We start from the raw sequence: 21,870 nt of genomic DNA, 5'->3' as shown, positions 1-21,870 counted from the left end.
CTCCTGCCACCCCCTAGGGGTGGGGGTAAGATGTAAAAATAATCGAAAACGACAGATATTAGTGTGGAATAAATAGTTGTCGGGGTCGCTAAGATGAATAGTAACACTCCCAATGCCGTTCAACTCCAAGTTCATTTTACACTATAGTTAGAATTCATTATATTCCTGTCTAATAGAAGGTTGGGATAAATAAATACCCGGGCAACGCCGGCTAATCAGCTACTACTTTAATAAAATAGATGCATGTTACTTGAAAAAGTTTATCTAAACCAAATTTACTTTACTATGCGATTTAATCAAACATACCAAGATAATATCTGCTTGATTATGTGGAGGTCATATATTTTGTTATAGAAATTGCAAAGTTAATCGGCTAATGCCAATTGTAAAACTGTGTTCCGTAGTTGCAAACATTCAAGATAAATTCCGCTTTACAGGGATGGAAACTAGTCTTTGTTTATTTTAGTTTGTTTCAAGTCCAGTTTAGGCACTGTAAGGCCAATTGGGACTGGAACTGCGGTTTAAAGTGGGATCCGAACCACTATGTGGGTATCGAACCAGGAACATCTTGATTACAATGCGACGACCTTACCACTACGTCATCGGGTAGGTCCCTTCTGCAGGGATGAAAACTAGTCGAAGTCAAAATTGCTAACTATACTGACCAATTTAATTACAGCTTATCGGTGTAGTATTTTAAAAACTAAAACTGGGATTTCATTTTTATTTTAAAAATTATTATGGGGAAGTCAGCTTTCCTATAGCCAGTCATGGCAGACATTGTAATGAACAGACACTGATAGCCTTTTCCCGACGATAAGACTGTGTTTTCAGTACTAACCTAAAATATCAACTCAAAACTTTGTCAACAAAGGCGACTTGGTATCATAGCATGCATGGGGAGTGACGTCGTAACAAAAAACATATGGATATGTAACTTTGAGGGAATGTTCCCCAACGTCGGATTTTTTAATTGCCCGTCCTGATCTCGCCTCGGCCAAAAAAATCCGTCCTGGACACCTCTACTGTCAATTGATGAACTGTTGTGCAAGAGTCAAGCCGGCTCCCCATTCACGGTGGAGACCGATTATTTTGACAAATTCCTGTATCCCTGCTGGCCGGTTCGAAGAGGAGTGATTCTAAGGTTGTCGCTCATTGCTCCAACAGGCCGCCAGCCGTAGGCCTAATGAGTTATTTGACTGCAAGTTCCTTCGTAGGCAAACGCGGTAACAACGGGTCACTGCCGCAAAGGTGGGTCCCGCGCTGGGAGTGACTTAGCCTGGCTCGACTCGAGTAACTTCTGGTAACTAAAAAATCGAACACCCCCGTTTCTTTGGTTATTTAGCGTCGCTTCTCTGCCACTCTTGGCTAATCGCGACGATGAGGGTGACTGACGATACGATGGAGTGGCACTCAAAAGGGACGCATATGCCCAGGCCGGGATATGAACCCGAGACCTGTGGTGTCGTAGCGCGGTCATAACCAATCCGTCACGGAGATCAACACAGATGGTTACGTGAACATATACATATAAACACGACCTGCCGATTAGCGTACTGATAACGTCACCTCTTTGTAATCAAGGGATCCTTGGTTCGATACCCGGCCGTGGCACATGGTGGTTCGGATCCCACTTTAAACTGTAGGTCCAGTCCCGGTTAGTTTATATCACGGTGCCCACTATATGATCATGATAAAATTCAAGCATTATTCCCGGTTTCCAAGGCGAACTTTCCAAAAATTCAAGGGTACAAGGATATGTTTGATACATTAGGCACATTATTATATTAAGCAATATGTGATAGTCACGGTGGCACATGTCGGCCAAAGACGAGAACGTCCACCAGACAAATACCAAGTGCTGTAGCTTTTAAAAGCTATGTCTATCATCTATTGTCTAACGTAACAATATTTAAAACTTTTTGTGAGGAGTGTACTTTGCACAGCCCTTACCTTTCAACGTCTTCAAGTCCGCAGCCACAAAACCACTCACAAGCGGTCAGATAACGGCAGGATTAGAATCTTGCTAAAATGCTAAATATCAATGCTAAAAAAGGAAAATGTACATTACGCGAATAAATAATAAAAATCAAATAAAAATAATTTACACTATGAGAACAAAATGTAATAGCCTATAGATGTATTGCTTGTTGACTGATCTATTTTACTTCGCTTTTCTGCCACTTTTGGCTAAGCGATGATATCACGAAATTCACAAAGAACACCAACGCTCGCGCCGGGATTCGAACCCAGGACTTCTGGCGTAGTAGCGCGGTGTGCTAACCACTTCGCCATAGAGGCCGGCAAGATGTACTTGCTGCATTCTTGCACAATGTTGAATACAACTGATCTTACACGAAAAGCACTTTGACCGTACGATTTGTTATATTTATCAGATGATGACAATGATAACATCAAATTACTCGGAAAATATTACGTATCTCGCTTCTGGGTTTTTGAAAACCTGGGCAATGAAACCGAACGTCGTCAGGGCGTCTGACTACCATGCGAGAGACCCGGGTTCGATATCCGGCGGGGTAGAACCGGGATTTTTCCATCTGTTCAAGCGGTTCCGGCGCCCACCCAGCGGGTACTTTGGACGAAACTCTCGGGGGATGGGCCGAGTGGTTAGCACATCGCGCTGCGACGCCAAGGGTCCCGGGTTCGAATCCCGGTCGGGCTTGGTTGTTTGTGAATGTCCATTCATCAATTTCATAATTTCATCACTCATCCCATCTTCGCAAATTAGCCAAGAGCCACAAAACGCGAAGTAAAATAAACTAAATCAAATCAAATCAAAATCTCGGGGGATGGGGGTTAAAGGTGGCCAGGGGCGTGGTGCTGATCTCATTACCCCCACCTTCGGCCGTGATCACGAAAGTGTGGAGCCCTAATTCCACACCCCCTAAACTCCTTTATGGCGTGGTGCAAAGCACAGGGGAGCACTTCACTATATTACTGTTTTATTTACATGTAAGAATTATATACTGTTCCTCTTAGAAGTTCAGAGTTATCAAGCGTTTAAAAATATTAATACTTCACGTGCTGCAAACCTACACACGTTGCTCTCGCACACAAAAACAAAGACAGCTTGATCTGGTGTTATGTGAACGCAGTTGGACCTCCTGCACCAGCACGAATTGAAACTCACCCTGCCATCTAGCGAGCAACTCTCGCACTAAGAGTACGCGGCATAAAATTCGATTCAGCGTTGACGTTTTACATCCGGGAAATGTTCGGTTTGAAAGCGTGGATGTCACGTGACCGCACACACACACACGCACAGTGGGACACACACACAGACTCACTCCTACCTTCACCCCTTTCGAGCGAGAATGGTTCGGTCCACCATAAATACCACTTCTCGATAAGCCGATATGTGCGTTCTGCCGGCATGGATATTGCAACATTACATTATTAGGTTACCCATAATGCATTATTTCGCTTACAATGTATGTGCTATAACAAATGCACGTACAGTACCCGAATGCGGGTGGTATGTGATTGCAATGCGAAACGTCACTCGTGCATTCTATACAACAGTTCACAAGAGTGGGAGGGGGAGTACACTCATGACGTCATTCTCGGGCAAAAGAAAAACAAAACAAAAAAAGCATTAGGCTATAGCGCTCTTGGTTCTGTAAAGAACACATGCAAGTTCTTTGATTTCCATTACATTTTTATGATCTTTATTGCTTTCATCTTTTTCTTTTATTTTCATTCAATTACAGAATAAATGTTCCTCTTCAAACACAAGAATGAATTTCACCGCGCTTTAAGTTGCAGTATGGAGTTATAGATTACTGTTCGAACCGAATTGGCAGAAGATTGGGTTATGAATCGCCGACCGCGGTGAACGCGCTACGAAGCCAGAGGTCCCAAGTTCGATCTTTTGTTAAGGCATGTATGTATCACTTTCTTTGTTGCATTATCATTTCGTCTCCAACGTCGCGATTAACCCAAGGGGTTGAAAAAGAACACCAGTAGCGCATTCTGAAAATTTGACCTGGTTTACCACAATAATCCATATATTTATTATATATTAATTAAAACAAAAATCAAATCTTCAGGCAATTTCTATGTACATGAAAAAAGTTGATTTACCGAGGTAAAGAATACGCCACTGAAGAAAGAACACCAAAAAAAGTAAAATAAAAAAGGAATCAATCAATAAGACTGTAATTTCGTAATTAAACAGTACGAAAACGATGTAAAATACCACAAAAAAAGAACGTACAATGCAATGAAAAATATAAAGATAACGGTAAAATTCGACACACATCATATATAAAATTACAAGTACTATGTCCGCGAACTTGGCACGGAAACGTTTCAAAAATTAAGAACGACCCACGCCATAGGAAACGTACGTAAAATCTTCTGATTTTGTGGTGATTGTGACAATTATGAGAATTTATATTACTTTCCTATTGACCGAAAAGTATTTACTGTTTACTGTAAGACAAGCATGAATTACTTATACATATATGCTCCTGCGAACGAAATGGAAAAGCAAGTGCTCTTGCTTATGACAGTGGCTCCGGTTCGATCCCCAGTGGGAGCTCCAACATTCTCCTTGATGGATTTGCTTTATATTACTATTTGTGCCAGTTTTTGGCAAATTTGCGAAGGCGGGGATGAGTGATGATACGATGAATGGACATTCACAAACATCCATGCCCAGGCCAGGATTCGAACCCGCGACCGATGTGGTTAACTCCGACACAGGGGCCGGCTCCAACATTTTGGTGTTGACCCAGCATTGTGAGGGCAACTGGGAGGAACTACATCTGAGCCGGTGTATCGCTATCGGAATGTATCGGAGAGATTTTGTTTACCGATACCGACCGGTACTTTTCCAGTATTATGAGAGGGGTGTGCAAAAATGTCCCGCGACACTTGCGCGCAGTGTACTTATCCTGGAATTTCGAAGTTCCCATTGATTTTGCACGGATATTATGTGAGAAAACTGTATTTTGCGATTACATAACAGGTGTTGTTATATCCTGATGTATTTTTTTAAAAATTTTAAAGGAAAACACTGATAAATTCATACTTATAGGATCCGTTATTCATCTTCGGATTCAAGACTCCGCATCCGAACCGCGAATCTTGTATTCAAATCCAAGATCCGATACCGGAACTCCTCGATTTTTAACTTGAAATAATGAAAATGTGAATTGAGAGAGTAGACATGTCGACACGCTTCACCGATTTTGATTGACTGATTGATTTGCTCTATTTTACTTCGCCTTTTGTGCCACTTTTGGCTAATTTGCGAAGATGGGGATGAGTGATGATATAATGCAATTGATGAATGGACACTAACAAACATCAATGCTCAGGCCGGGATTCGAACCCGGGACTCCTGGTGTCGTAGCGCAATGTGCTAACCACTCCGCCTCGGGGGCCTCTTCACCTACCCCCCCCCCCCCGTAACTTTGTCAAATGGCGTTCGGAAAACGAAACTTATACCTACATTGGCCTTTGGGGATTTGTTGAAATTAGAGTTGGTGACAAAACGAGATAATTCTAGGCTTCCTTTCGGTCTCGTCCCGAATTTAGAGACGAGTCTGCGATCGGCTTTTGAAACTAGAAACAAGAATGAGACCAAACCTTTCAAAGACTTTTTGAGACAATAGACAAATCTAATATAAATGGGACGAGGTTAGCGAGGTATTTGAAGAATTTACGTAAACCAAATTTACCTCACCATGCGACTTATTCCGACATACCAATCGGAAATCTACTTGATTACTTACACATGAGCCAAATGTTTTGTTTCGTAATTCAAAAGTTAATCCGTTACTGGCAATTGTTAACGTGTGTGCTGCGAGGTTGCATACATTCAGGATAAAATCCGTTTTCGGAAGGTTCGTACCGTGAAAAGGAGAAGTCAGAAGATAAAAGTTATTATGGTCATTCCATGTCAAATCAACTGATAACAATTATTTTTGAACCTTTAGGATTCAGATTTTTTTACATTTTTTGTTTATACATACCACCTATGAAGAGGACAAAAACTGCCAAATTCAGATTTTTTAGGCTCTTAGTTTTTGAGTTATTGACTTTCAAAAAAGCAAAAATCCCAAAATTTGACGACATTTTGAAATCTTTAAACAGATGTAGATCAAAAACTATTTAACCTAGAGAGCTCAAATTGGCGTCATTCTCTTCTGCTTTTAATGAGCTTTAATTTTAAATGCAACACGACTGTGTTACTTGAATTTTGCAATTTTTAAAAAAAACGGGAAAAAGTTTTTCTGAAAATCTCACAAACCATTTTTTTTTTAAAAAAAAATATATGTTTTGAAGACATCAATTGACTATTTGTGTGCAAAATTTCATAATGGGACGGCAATACGCAAAAGAGAGAGAATGTCTTCTTCACGCCACAGCTTAAATGAAAGTGAAACTAAGAATTTGGGGGGGGGGGGGGTTCCAGAAACCAATCAGGTTTTTAAAAATAAAATTTTCTTTCACATATTTTTAAAAATTGAGAAACTTGTTGATATATAGGTCTTGCACATAACATAACGATTAACAACAATTTATTTGGATTGGATTTTAAAGTTTTAGTAATAGCTTCAAATTCCTTTCCCGTACACTTGCATAGGCTTATTATGATGTGAATGTAAATATAGCAGTTTGTAAAAATCGAATACAAGAAAACACAAACTCGGAAGGAAAGATTTTTAAATCCTTTTTTTGTTTTCTGTCACTACACTGCCAACTGCTATACAATCACCATCGCAAAAAATAATGTTTTATTCTATTTTTTTTATGTATATTAACAGTTCCTTACGTGTCACGGAAACCTTTTTTTACGCGTAAATGTACAACCCTGTTAACAGTCTGATTTTTGCTAAATATTAGGGCTGAGCCGATACCGGAACACTTCCCGATTCCCACCGATACTTGAAAATTGCAATAATTAAAATTTGTTCAAAATATTGATCAATATTGGTGTGTAATATTCTTATCCAATTATATGCATGAATTTACGAACACTTTGCTTTACAATATTCAAGAATTATATCAGAATATTAAAATAGATGTTACGTAATAAATAAATATACAGTTTTCCCTGCAAAATGTGTGAAAATGTAAAAGAAAGTTCGAATTTTGCATAATTTCCAGGATAATTAAAATTCATAAAAATTTCGCTCGGCATTCTTGCGGACCTCATGAAAGAAAATATGTCGGGAAAGTATTGGTAAATGAATTCCAATGGATACTCTCTGATACCGATACATCGGCATCGGCTCAGCCCTAGTAAATAGAGTTCTATTTTACCGTGTTTTGCGGAGAATATCTTAAACTTTTGTGACATTGAGATTGAAGTGTTTGTGTTGGTGTTGCTCCCCACATTAATTCTACTGTTTAAAATAAATAAAGGGTCTCTAATCCTGTTTCCAGTTCGTATTGCGGGAAAGGAAAATTTTCCGATAATTAAAAAATCGAAAGAAAGAAAAGGGCCGAAAACTATATTTTTTTCTAAGATAGACGAAAAATGTCACTTTCGAAATTCGAAAAACTATTTTTTTCGAAAACGGGAATCTCCTATTCTAGTATCGTCACTACATTATGATTATCATGTTATTAAACTATTATAAATGAAATTGTTTTATGATTGATTGATTGGGTTTTAAGTCCACTTTATGCACAGTAAGGCTAATTGGGACTGGACCTACAGTTCAAAGTGGGTTCTGAACCACTATGTGCCTCCACCGGAAATCGAACCTGGGACCCCTTGATTACAAGGCGACGACACGTAATCGTTTTAGTTTATAAATCTGAGGAGAGTAAGGGATATGTGAGGAAGTCAAGCGAAATACGGAATCGGAAAGAGAACATCACCAAAATACTGTCTTTCAGTGACAGACCAGGCTCAGTGACGTGTCCAAGGGATGGTTGGTGGGGTTCACTACATCCCCTTTGGCAAAGTATTCCAAAAAAAAAAAAAGAAAGTCAAAAGCAGAGAAATGTAGCAAAATGAGGACTGACTACTAAAACAAAAGTACATGTAACCCCTTCCTTCCAAAAATCCCGGGCACGCTACTGCCCATGTTCTACATTCTTGGCTTTCATGCATTCAGTTTTTGAAAATATGTACTGTGAGGTGTGATTATAATTATGGTACGGGATATTGCATACTGAACAGTATTGTGATAACAGTCAGAGAAAGAATATGCGAAAACGTAGATGTGCAAAGGAAGCTCCATGCCTATTTCTCCTTCCAGACAAATGTCCATGTAGCCACAACTGCTGTTCTTCAAAAATGAAAAACAACACATTTTAAAGGAATTATGAAATGATTCATTCTTTCTCTTTTACGTAGCTTCCTTTATAAATTAGTTAATGTGTGGTCAGCACATCAAGATCAATCGCTACTGGTATTAGGCTCTTGGGGTGGATTTCACCACTATTGAAGTGGCTCCCCACTTGTCCTCATGATGTTGGTCAACACAACACAGCAGTAACTTTGTGCTGTAAGGTTACTGTGTTAAAAATCATATTAAAAAAAATCTTGAAATGTAATAGAAAAAAGTTTATTTTGCATCTCAAAAGCTCATGTGCAAATTTTCACCTCTACATGTCATAATTAAGGACTACCACAATAAGAAAACTTATTTTTGAAGTTAAGCAAATATGTAAAATTCGCACTTGACTTTTTCTCGATGGTGATTTCGTGACAGTATAATCTTGTTTTATTACACGCCACTTAATGATGCGCAGTAAATGCATCCGAGTCCCACACACGCAAGTACGAGTCTCCTGTGGGAAGCATAAAAACTTTTCTTCCGAGATTTCGGCCTGCATGTGGAACCGGTGGAAACCCACCATCTGAGGAAATTGAGGAGCTATGATGCGTAGGATAACATGGTTATGGAAACCTACAACAACTAGGGGTTCATCATGCTGACCACATGTTAACCCGTAACTGGTTGGATGATCTTGCAACAATGCTGAGACATGTGGGAGTGTGGGCGGTAGTTGGTAGGTAGACCTGGCCCTCACGGGCTGTTGCGCCATGGGCTATTATTAAATGCATGTGATTGTGAAGCAGAATATATTTGTAAAAACAGTATTAAATAAAGTATTAATATTCTGACCTTGAAATGAAACTTGTACCATCAATTAACTTATTCCTTGTAAAAGAACCATAACTACTACTTAGATTACCCTTACATCTTTAAACGTGAAAGGGAATGTGTCCTACAGGCACAATGGGGGGATTGGCATATTTTTATATAAATTAAGTAGGAGAAAACCTACAAATATTAATAAACAATTCTTGAATTAGAACAACCAAGCCAGCAACAATGAAAAGACTGAGATTTCACTCACAAACAATTGACTGGAGTTAACAATCAAAGCAAGGACCTTATTAGACATATGCTCCAAATTTTATTTTGGTAACACAATAGTGGATCATTTCATACAAAATTCGAAATTTCAGTTACTAGAACTATCTTAGAATTTGAAATCCTACCTATCTTTGGACCTTGTAGGTTGTTAATCTGTGCTGCTTCCTCTGCAGAAACATCTCCTGGTTCTAAAACCACCACCACAGGCTGCTCGTCATCTCGGTCTTCAAAATCTTCATTTGTAGCATCTGGTAGGGACTCCCTCTAGAAATGGAAGTTTTCAATTTATTGCAAATTCATCCCTAGCCTCAGAAGTAAATTAAAGTAAATGTAATTAAATTAATTTATAGTTTCGTTCCTCGAACGTAAATGCTGTATGTTTGAGTGGTTGAATTATGATCTCACAAGTGACAATTCCAAGTCTGAATTGGACCCACAACGTTTGACTGCGAGGTCTGGGCATCACGGGGGAATTTGCCACTAGGCAATCCTAGGCTAGAACCTAGGGGCCCCCACAAAAATGAGATGCTAAAAGTGCAGATGTGACAAAAACCACTGACTATTAAAATTCCTTAATATTGTGATAATAGCCGAATAAAACAACTTGCCAAGTCCTCTTATTTCATGAAAGAAGATAGAAGGGTGGAGATTCTAGCATTTAAGTAACTTCTTACATCATAACCCTATTTTCAGTACTGCATTTCAACAGGAGTGCAAATCTGTATGGCAGATTACAAAGGAAGCTGTATGAGGTCACGTAACAGTGCTCAAATATGAACAATTGTGCAAATTTTATAAATCTCCCCTGCAGGGCATAGATGTTCCTTCATCAACTGTATCTAATTATTCATTCTAATTGTCATAATTAGCCTAAGAAAAGGCAGAAAACTGACACAAAATAAGAAAATGCAAAAGCAAAACTATTAACTATCTGATACCATAACTAAATAGCAAAAGAGCTAGAGGATATTGGGTTGCCAGTGCAGTATAAAAATAGGAAAAACTAAAATAATTTTTCAAGTCAAGTTCGGCTCTAGGGTGGTGTGAAGGGTGAAGTAGCTCAAAATTAAAGAAAAGGCCCAACAAATTCCACCTTCCAAGAAAGCATATAACATGCATAACCAGTCAGTTGGAAATTGATATTATTAATTATTATAAAACAATAAACTTAAAACGTTGACAGCCAATAGCAGAAAAAAAGTTAAGTTAATTATCATTCTAGCAGAATATCGAAAACAAAAAATAAGTTGACTCACAGAATTGAGTGCCAAATAAAGGAGCTAAATCAGAACTCCACGTCTTAATATTCTGCCATTTAATCCAAAGAATAAATTGTTCTTTCTATGAGTTTCCAAACTTTCTGAAATGAGATTTAGGTGTGAGGTGTTATAGAACATAAACTTAATAACTAAAAGTTACTAATAAAATAGCATAACTATGAGAATGCACATTAATGGTGTGAAGTGTAAAAAATGTATCGAGGACAAGTATTCCAGTTATATACTTAATAACAGCATTAATAATAGTTTGCCACCAAAATGTTTACAGTTATTACTAGTTTGTAATAATTATTATAGTTATTATTGTCTAATAATAATAATAAATACAAAAATATCTGCTGACACCGAAGCATACCAAGTGTGTTGATTCTTTGGCAAGCTGTAGATGCCCAATTAAGACATTTGAACAGCATTTATTCATTGTACTCTGTGCTTATTATATCTACGAAAGTCGAGAAACCTATTTCAATTGAAATGTGGTCTGTAATCCATTTCTTCAATGCAAAGAACATAAAACAAGTTGAAATTTATCATCAAATGTTGGAGGCGTAAGGAGAACATGGCACGAGTGATTTAATGGCACAGAGATGGGTGAGACTTTTCAATGAAAAAGGGGGAAGGTGCATGATATGTACATGGTGTGTGGTGTATGATTTGGTGCATGCATTTGAAGAGAAGAGAGTTGTATTATGCTTGTTTCAAGTCCACATTATGCACAAATAGGTTAATCAAGACTATATCTACAGTTGAAAGTGTGACCCGATGCACTGCATGCCTCCACTGGGAATCGAATCCGGGACTCCTTGATTACAAGGCTGTGTTACACTACACCATTGGGGAGGCCCTAAGATTTGAGAGAATAGACAATTCACTATTATGTCACTTTCCAAATCCTTCCTTGTTGGTCACAGGTTCCACAACAACAATGGTGGTAATTGTGTTTAAAAGTAGTGTACAGTGTGAACATCAAATGGCAATACAAATTGTGGTAACAGTTCCAAATGTTTAATGATTTTTTGCAAGTTTTCTGGAAGTATTAGTAAGTACTTCCCCAGCTAGTGGTTCCAAGAGCTTGTAGTTGGTGGTGGGGCTTGCATGCTTCAATGATCCCCCAGGCTATACCAATGCTGGGCAGGCTGGGGGGGGGGGGAGACTGGAGCTATGAAAAGCAAACATCCTAGGGCATGGAAACCCCAAAAGCAAAACCTGGCCCTCCAGGTTTGGGGTTGGGCATGGGGCTGACATTCTCACCCCATAAATGCACATTGCTTCGAAACCCCAACAGAAGCTTCGGAATGATGGAAGCAACCGAAGAAGAAACAAGTGCAGAAAAATGGACTACGAATTTGGTACAGGGAACACTCGAACTCTCCTGAAAGCAGGAGCATTGAAGACACTCACAAAGCAACTCCTATCTTATAGAGTGAAGATAGCTGCCTTTCAAGAGACAAGTGGCAAAGAGGAAATCTGGGACACAAGATCACACACAATATTTAGTAGTGGCAAACCAATAGATTGGAAAGCAGGTAGTGTGGCATTTATAGTGGATGCATCAATAAGAAACAGTGTCTTGAAATTTACCTCAGTATAGCAGGTTAGCCTCTCAAAGAGTGAAAACAAAAACTGTACATGACAATTATAAATGCCCATACTCCAACTGAGGACAAGGATGAACTGACAAAAGACCAGTTTTACTATAAGCTTGAACAACTTTATGACTCTATACCATCTGATGATGCAAACATGATTATAGGTAACATAAATGCACAAACAGGCATGGAAGAAGCTTACCAAGGAGCAATTGGTTTACACAGTCTACATAAAAAATGCAATGACAATGGCCAATGGCTTACAGACTTTGCAACAAGTAAGAATATGATAATCAGCTCTACACTCTTTCCACACAAGAAAATACATAAACAGACGTGGATGTCACCAGATGGATCAACACTGAATCAAATAGATCATGTACTAATACAAAAAAGACGGGCATCAAACATAATAGATGTAAGAATATACAGAGGTGCTACTTGTGGCTCAGACCATTTCTTAGTTAAAGCAATCCTAAGATGCCATGTAATGAAAGCTAGAGCAGATGGTGCTTCCAAAGCTCAAAAACTCAGCATTGATAACTTCAAAATGAAGAGACAAGTAAAGAATTCAGATTATCATTGTCAGCCAAACTACAGAGTGAAAAAGATGACCCTACAGAAGACATAGAGGAAAAATGGGAGTCAATGACGAATAATGACAAGGTAGTAGCTAAGGAAGTTCTTGGAACAAGCATTAAGAGAATTAAAAAGGAATGGTTTGATGAATATTGCGAAGAAATCGTTGAATTGAGAAATAATACCATACCATGCATATTTGAGTCGTCCAAGAAGGCAAAAGGAAGAATTAGATAGATGGAATAAAGAAGTACACACAATATGCCGGAAAAAGAAATGGAAGTATATAACAGAGAAAATAATTAATATTGGAGAACAATTTAAGTTCAACAATACATATAAAGAAGTAAGATCATTCAAAGAAGGATTTAAAATCAGAACAAACTGTTGTAAAGTTAACAATGGACTACTTCTGAGAGATAAGGAAACAATCAAACACAGATGGAAATAGTATTTCTCTAGACTATTTCATTCAACACAGTCAGTGAATGTCCAACTAGCAGGAAAAGAATTGCCAGAAAAAATGAAGAACCAGTCAATCCCTACAAGGCAAGATTTTGAAAAAGCATTAAAAGCTCAAAGAAACAATAAAGCTCCAAGAATAGATGACATATCAGCAGAGCTATGGAAAAATGGAGGGATCAAACTCAAACAGACACTGTTTTAATTGATAACAGAAGTATGGAATCGAGAAGAAATGTCTAAGGACCGGCGGAGGAGCATAATTTGTCCAATATACAAAAAGTGGGACAAATTGGAATGTAGGAACTATACGGGTATTTCACTTTTATGCACACCATATAAAATATTCACATCAATAATAAGAAGCAGATTGGAACCATATGCAGAAACAATCATACGGGAATACCAGACTGGTTCTAGGAAAGGCCGCTCCACCATTGACCAGATATTTACAGTAAAACAAATATTGGAGAAGTGTTGGGAAGGAAACATAGATGTCTTCCAAATCTTCGTTGACTTCCAGCAAGCTTATGACTCCATATATAGAGAGATATGATAGGCCATATCATGAGAGAATTGAGAATACCACAGAAGTTAATCAGATTGGTAGAACTGACAATGAAGAGTACCTTCGCCTCCGTACACATTAAAGCAGAACTGGGAGACTCCTTTGAAGTAAAGCAATGAGATGAACTGGCCCCATTCATCCTCAACCTGGTGTTGGAATATGTTATCAGGCAGTTACGAATTGATACCAGAGGCAATACAAATGTACACAAATAGTAGTTGGATATGCAGATGATATTAACACTAAGAAGAGTAAAGGAAGTCTTAAAAGACCTGAATGAGGAAGACAAGAAAGTAAAACTAAAAATAAACGAGAATAAGACAAATATACTAATCCAGTCAAGGAAAGGAAGAAACTAGAACATGGTAACAGAAAACTTTAACATCGAAATGACCAACAACTTCTCATACCTAGGTACAAACCTGAATCATAAAAATGAAGAAATGGCTGAAATACAAGCATGTATTTAAATAGCAAACAGACCTACTTATCGATATTACTTCTAATCAGATGTAGAGATGTAATTGGAGAGCTCGAGTGATGCTATACAAAACACTCATTCATAGTATTGTAGTATATGGATGTGAAGCACGGACTCTTACGGAACAAGCTGATAACAACTTGACTCACTTGAGCGTAAAATCTTCCGAAGAATCTTTGGCCCTATTTACTCACAAGGAGTGTAGAGAATTAGATATAATGACGAAATTTAAAAACTTTAAGAATACTGAAGGCCTCCTCCGTGGCTGTGCAGTATAAGGCACTGTACTTTGGACTCAGACTGCAGGACAGCATGGGTTTAGGTCTGCCTGGGTTCTTGGCCTGTGTATAGGACCGGTGGCAACACACCAATGTGAGGAAATTGGGGAGGTATGAGTGAGTAGCGTAACCCGGTCTCGGAAATCTCCTACAACGGCTGGGGGTTCGACGTGCTGACCCCCCCCCCCCCCCCCCCATCACGCCATTACTGGTTGAAGATCTCCACACCTCTAGGTAGGATCGTGGGAGGGAGACTGGCAGTCGGGAGATCAAGGGCTGTCAAGCCACGTGTTATTAGAATACTGGAAACTGATGTGAAAGTTAAGTTCAAAGCTTGGAGAAACTAATCAGTTGAGTTAAAAGTTATTATTATTTACCACAGAAATTATGATTTGAAAGGTAGCTTACATGAGCAGCCCTTCTTGTTTCTGGTCGATTGGGATAGTAGTTCTTGCAGATTTTCATGCTACACTCGAGGGGAGTTACATGACTTTACGTGATCAAGTATTTAAAGCATGTAGGGAAGTTATTTTAATGCTACAAGCACTAAACCTAACCTGCCTAACAACGAAAGCATTCAGCAACGAAATACCCTATCGCATCTCATGCAAGTGAAGTAGATAGCAGCAGCATCAGTCTGTGCCTACGATGACAGTAAACAAATTATTATTCGCAAACAAAGAATCATGTGGGAGTATATTGAAGGGAAATATTGTTCTTCATAAAACATGCAGTAAGTAATCACTAAGACTCTGAAGTATGGGCTCATGTTCCTTTTATTTTAATGCAATTTCATCATACTATGAATGCAATTTTAACACGGTTCGATTTTGATTTACTTATGTTAACACATACTGTGGAGTTTTAGAGATTACTTAAGATTTTGACCAATGTATGTCTTCGTATTTAGGTTAGGCAGGCCAGGTTTGGTTCTCTTAGCATTAAAATAAAATCTCTAAATGGATTTTACTAAGGTTCTGATTTACTTCTACAATAATTTCAACTAGTCTACGATACTTACAGTTGCTTGCCAACGGAAAATACATTGTCCATGGCATGCTTGTGCAAGGTAATTTTTAAGTTGTTTCTTTTTCAACATAAATAACTTTGTTCAAAATTCAAACAGTGCTCATTACTTCAAGGAAGGTTCAAATTTTGTGTGACAATGATTGCCAAATTTCTATGAAAATTAGTTTTCCTGCTAGGAGAATTTGAAAAAAAAAAAAATCATAAAACAATAGGAACCGTTACTGTACCGGGTATAATTTAACAATACAGGGAATTTCTCCAATTTGTTTGAAATTACGGATACTTACAAATTTGGGTCTCCTAATCACGAATCTGCACTTAAAATTTGGCGCTCACGAATAGAAATTCCTGAATTATGGCTAGCCCCACGGACCATTGGCGCGTGGTTAGGTTAGTAAACATAGTTAAATTTTAGGGTCGTAGTAATATCAGGAATATATATATATTTCGTTCTTTAAGTATTCGAAACGGAAAATCTTGCGATAAATAATGAGCAATTGTGCATTGTCGGTTGCGATGACTGACCCTCTTATTTTGCAAGTTTGACACGTGAGCACCAAATTTTAACTTCAGATTCGTGATTAGGAGCCCTAATTTAGTGAGTATGCTGAATTTCAAACAAAATGGAGAAATTCCCGGTATTGTAAAATCGCTCCCTGTACCGAAGCGTGTGTTAACAGACATAATTAGATATTGACCCATGTAGAAGATGTCTGTCGAGCATGACAAAATTGGAATTAAACAATCGGAACTTAGGTCAACCTTTCACGCATTCATGCATATGAAATCCATCCTTGTTGGCTAGAGGTTCTGTGACAGCAATGTGTTCAAAGAACACATAGTTTGCTCTCTTTGATGAAGGGATACAGAAATTGGTGTCCAACTACAAATGCCTCAACGATGATGGTGTCAAGAAGTAGTGCAAGGTATTTACATGAAATGGCAATATATATTGTTTGTAAATATATGTTTTTGTTCTTTTTTTTTTTTTTAGCAATTGGATAACCAATGTACTTGCTGGTGAAATCAGTTTTTGATCTTCATCCCTTGATTTTTTTATGCACTACTTGCTGAGTTATGTGACTACCTAAAAATAATTTCTGAGAGTGAGTGAGTAGAGTACGTAGGTAAAAAAGTAATATTATGTGAGTGATTTAATTATTTTTTCCAATAACAGTGAGGTTCAAATGGTCTGACCTATTAATCATCATTAGCAGGTCTTGATTTTGAGCAGGGGGAACCCTAGGCCTCCATGGGAGGAAGAAAAATGCATTGAAAAGGGCCACATAATGAGAAAAATGAGACCTTTGAAATTGTAGTAAAAATAAAAATTTCACTGACAATCTGACACACTTGCACTAAAAGTAGTTACATATTGTCATGAAGATGACAGCTCTGGGTCTACACATACATAAAATCAGGCCTGATACTAACCCACAATAAGTGAATTGGATTGGATTCATTCAGTGTTTTAAATCCACTTTATGCACAGTAAGGCTCATCGGGAATGGACCTACAGTTTAAAGTGGGATCCAAACCACTATGTGCCTCCACTGGGAATCGAACCTGGGACCCCTTGATTACAAGGCGAAGATGCTACCATTGCACCATCGAGGAGGCCCACAGTAAATGAACTAGTCTTGGTTCATATGGTGTCTAAGGGATTTAGCTTTTTTTAACGAAAATAATTTCCATTTTCGAGATATCGAGTAATTAATCTTCCTTGTTTTTCCCCTTCCGTAGGTATTTTTCGGTGAAAATGAGTGCTAATGGAACCTAACCTAACCTCGCAGGCATACCTCATCCCCGTGATGGTTTGTGGTGCTATTGTGAATTTTTGGGGCTAACGTCAATGCGGTGAATAATCAACATACAAACATGAATTAATGGTGAAATAACTAGACCAATGAGAGAGAACACTTGTACGACCTATCACAAGTCTACAGAAACTCAATTACGTAAGTACTTTCTCCTGTATATTTCAAGAAATCAGTTTCCCGGCTTTCAAAATTTGGTAACATTATCGTATGAGGGAAACGGATTCCTTCAAATTTACAGGAGAAAGTACTTACGGAAATCATTTTTTTTAGCGTTGTGGAAGTTCCTGAATGTAGATTTGATTCATTTTAATGTGAATGCATGTTGTTTTGTGCGAAAATCTCTGTCCGGCATGCTTTTTCTGCTCCCGCCATTTGCTTTCTGCACGCGAGTGCAATGTTCCATGTGTTAAGATGATGCAACCCCGTAGCCAGTGTTTCAGCCTCGCCGTGTTTTCACTAGAACATGACGTGTCGAGTATTTTTTTTTTTAACTATGCTTGCCTAACCTAACTTAACCTAACCTTACGGAAAATGGTTTTTGGGGCTAACGTCAATGGTTTGCGACGTATTAGCATGATTTCAAATCCGGGCACGAAAGTAGATATTTTCCGGTGAACGTGGTTGCAACACTGCATAAATCGACAAAACACTCTCAGAACGCCCCCTAAACCAGTACGCTATCACGGCCATAATGTGTTACAGATTCGAAACAACAAGTAACAGTAAGTACTCGTAAATCTAAGAAATAGACATTGATATGCATTATTTCACTTTAGGAAATGTTACACATTCGAAAATAACACGTTAGCAATGTAAAGAAGTCCGAAATATATGATTCGTAGGTGTTTCCCCTCATACGATAATAGTACCCAAAATTTTAATAAAGCATTTTCTTTGAAAATCCGTGTGTACGAATAAGAATGTCACATACTATAGTTCACAATGTCGTGTGTATAGTCGGTGGTCCAGACTTCGACGAACCTGAAGCTTCAGGCCTGCCGATTTCAAGCGCCCCTCCACACGCACAAACAAACAAAACCTACACATCTATGTGTGCAAAGAGAATCAAATTTCACTAGGTTGAAGAGCATAAAAGACTACGGAATTTGCGCCATTTTCTTACCTTGGTGTCTACAGTCGGGCCTTCTTTGTATCCTATTTGTTCTTTCAGTTGTCTCAAGAACTTCGGTTCTTCAGGTTTTACGTATGCTACGTTTCGTTTTGCCATGACTCGGTTTATAGTTCCATCAAAAAATATCACTTACAAATAAAATATACCATTCTGATTTACACTTTAAATACGTGACACTACTTAACTGGAAGGTGGACAATTAAAATGTCGCAGTAAGATACAAAGAGCCTTGCACTAAATTGAAGACCAGCAGGGGAAACTTCAAGCCGATGGCCGTACTTAAAAACAACAGACAAACGAATTCCGATTCTTATCAATGGTAACAGATCGTACGTATTGTTGGAATGAAATGATTTAAACTAAGTTACCAACTTCGATGAAGTACTCTATTGGGGGTGAAATTTTTCGTAATAAAACTTACCAAGCACAATGAATCAACATATTCAACAAATACTCGCACAACAAAGGTGGTAATTTTAATCGCGAATTGCTTTGTCAGCCTAATGAAAACCCTCTGCCGAGTGGCTGAACCATAGTAAATCCTGCTATACTGTTAGGGTATAATTCATATATAACAAATGGAGCACCCATTATTTTTGCACTGGAAGTTTTAACAACATACTTGTTTCACGCAGTAAGAAATGACTCGTTTGCACGGCCCACGCTAGTTTACGGGACGAGCAGAAGCCCTGCCTGCACGTATTTCTAAAGGATGACGTCAGGCCTGTCTAGTCTGTGCAGAGGACGTTTTCAAATCTGTGACGTAGGAGGTGAATTTCAGCGGTGTTTCAAGGTGTGTTTTCCGAGAACGAAAGCAAATATAGCCGAGATACAGTATTTAGCACATCTCATGTTTGTGTCATTATCTGTAAAATGAATGGATTTAAAACGTTTTTCATGTCAAAGTGGAAATGTCCGTTTTATCATATGGCTTAGAGAGAGCGTCGTCAGAAATTCTTGTATGATGTAAAGGCCTTTAAAAAAAGTAGAATAGTAGTAACAATCAGGGTTGGAAAAATTTGTTTTGTTTAAAAAAAGAACAAAACAAACTTTTTTTTTGTTTAAAACATGTTTTTTTTGTTTTAAACATAGTTTTAAACATGAGTTTAAGAAAAAACATGTTTTAAACAAAAGAAAGTCAACCTTTTCCCAGTAAATTATAGTTAAAATCGTTATAGGAAAAATACTCATTTTTATGAGTACAGTGACGGCAAGGGCAGTTTATTTACCTTTGGAGATAAGGTTTACCATACTGCAGGGTAGCGGTGTGCGGGACAGCATGTTTTGGGTCGGGACGGGAAATTCTTCAAATCCAGACATTCGGGACGTGGAAAATTCTCAATTTCCCGAAAAAGTAGAGATCTTTTCGGGACGGGATATGTTCGAAATTTCCCAAGGCTCTTGAAATCTCGCATTCTACACGTAATTTCCATCTTAAGTGCTTGTTTTTGCACTTCTGGTACAAAAACTAATAATTTCCGTTAATTTCCAAACATTTACAACGCACAAAATGTCGAGAATTGACGACTTTTTAAAATGACCATTCGGTATTTCCCGACTGCTTGGGATCCCGAAAAGTCGGGAAGTCATTTTCCGAAGTCGGGATCGGGACGGGAATCCCCCCCCCCCTGGCCGATCCCGGTTCCGACTTTTTGAGATCCCGCAGAGCTCTACTGCAGGGACAAAAGTTGGGGGTAATAGCCCTTTTTTCCCCCACTGCTGAAGTATGTTAGGATTCATATTCATCTAAATTTCAAGAAACTAAGGCTGTGTCCAAAAGGTACAAAGTACATACTTAAAGTACAGTCTTGACCAGTGATTTATCCACACACCCCTAACACCCCCCCAACACCCTCCCAAATTTTAGTGAACACCTCCCCAAGCAGAAAAGTGGAGCATCCCCCTACAGGGGGGGTGTAAATATGGATGTTTATATCAACAATAGAATAACAATACTTCAACACTAACAGAAAGGAACATAGTCCAATGAACCTTTCGGTCAACTGAAACCAAAGTGTCAAGGAAGGAGGGTGGAATGTGCAGCATGGCCATTTCCTGGAAACACTAGCTCCCTTGACAAGGCTTCGGTCAGCTCTGGGGAAGGGACACTGCCATCTGGAAAATGTCAAACTCTCACCTCTCGCCCTCCTTACAGGGAGCACATTCCGCGCACAGTGTTGACAGTTCAGCGTTTGAATACCTTATATATTTCTTAAATACGTTAAGATTCGTAAATTCAATTATTCAACCCCTGAGTCAATGAAATTTACATTTTGTTACATTTTCCTTTCAATTCTTTCATGTGAAAAATGTACGATAAAAGTAAGGGAAGAAATTAAAAGATACAGGTTTGACTCCTTGTAGTGAATTCTGTTACTATGGTTAGCAACACTATTTTCTGTAACTTGGCGAGAAGAATGATTTTGGAGCGGTAGAGAAAAGAACAGTCAAATGCCTTTGGCCTTAGGTCAGTCTCAGTGTAGCATCTCCGTTCGTGTGTTGTCGTTCTGTTTTATACTGTTTTTATAGTGTATAACAATGTCTGAAACTAGACTGTAAAACTGTCGAAGAAGATAGTGAAAATGAAAAACTAGACAGAAAGAAACCGAAAGTGGTGAGTAGAAAATCAGTGACACTATATGTAGGTATAATTTCTTCCAACCGATATTCATAAAGTACCAATATAACATTTTCTGACCGAGTATTCGATATAAAATGGCAAGTATTTCATGAAGAACCTAAGTGATTCATTCACGTCTATAGTTGATGACCATTTTTGTGGCTCCAAGAGTTCTTACCTTTGTAAAAGAAATTAAAATAAAGTTGCGTTACGATACTATTAGAAAGAGAGTTGTAAAAGGGGGAGGGTCCACGTGTGGTGCTAGCCTGGGCGCTAAGTACAAATGGGGTGCCGAACAAGCAAAACAGATAAAAAATAGAAAAACGTTAACGTCGTGGTGCCCTGTGAAATTACTGGTACCCTATTAAATTAAAGTTATTGTCAGTTTGCAAAGATATAGCTTTAGTAAAGATTGTCTTTCTCTTTGTATCTAGTCGGTTCACTGACATAATGACATGTTTAAGTTTATTCAACTTTTCAGAGGAAGCAAAGGAAGTGTAAGCAGGCCCGTAGGTAGCTAGAGGGGGCAGGGGACAACTGCCCCCCTGATAGCCTGCTTTGCCACCCCTGTGAAAAATACAGAACGCCTAGAATTCTCACTAATCTTTACAATTATTCTAGTAACATAACAAAGACACTTATTGATTTTGTGATTTATAAA

General features: G+C 38.4%; 1 protein-coding gene across 1 annotated transcript in view; it reads right to left on the bottom strand.

The window, feature by feature from the left end:
* Positions 1 to 18,989, bottom strand: part of LOC145988182 (uncharacterized protein KIAA1143 homolog) — a 51,821-nt gene extending 32,832 nt beyond the window's left edge. Inside the window, exons 1-2 of the mRNA XM_083123011.1 lie at positions 18,581 to 18,989; positions 9,497 to 9,635 (exon numbers count right to left, since the gene is read on the bottom strand). Of these exons, the coding sequence (XP_082979137.1) occupies positions 9,497 to 9,635; positions 18,581 to 18,685 (244 nt within the window). The 5' untranslated portion in view covers positions 18,686 to 18,989. The remainder of the gene's footprint in view (positions 1 to 9,496; positions 9,636 to 18,580) is intronic.
* Between the last annotated feature and the right edge of the window lie 2,881 nt (positions 18,990 to 21,870).

This window comes from Lepisma saccharinum, chromosome 5 (assembly GCF_977018435.1).
Source record: "Lepisma saccharinum chromosome 5, izLepSacc3.1, whole genome shotgun sequence".
Classification (NCBI taxonomy): Eukaryota; Metazoa; Arthropoda; class Insecta; order Zygentoma; family Lepismatidae; genus Lepisma; species Lepisma saccharinum.
Note: the sequence above shows the minus strand (reverse complement) of the source record. Positions and strands in the feature narration are given on the sequence as shown.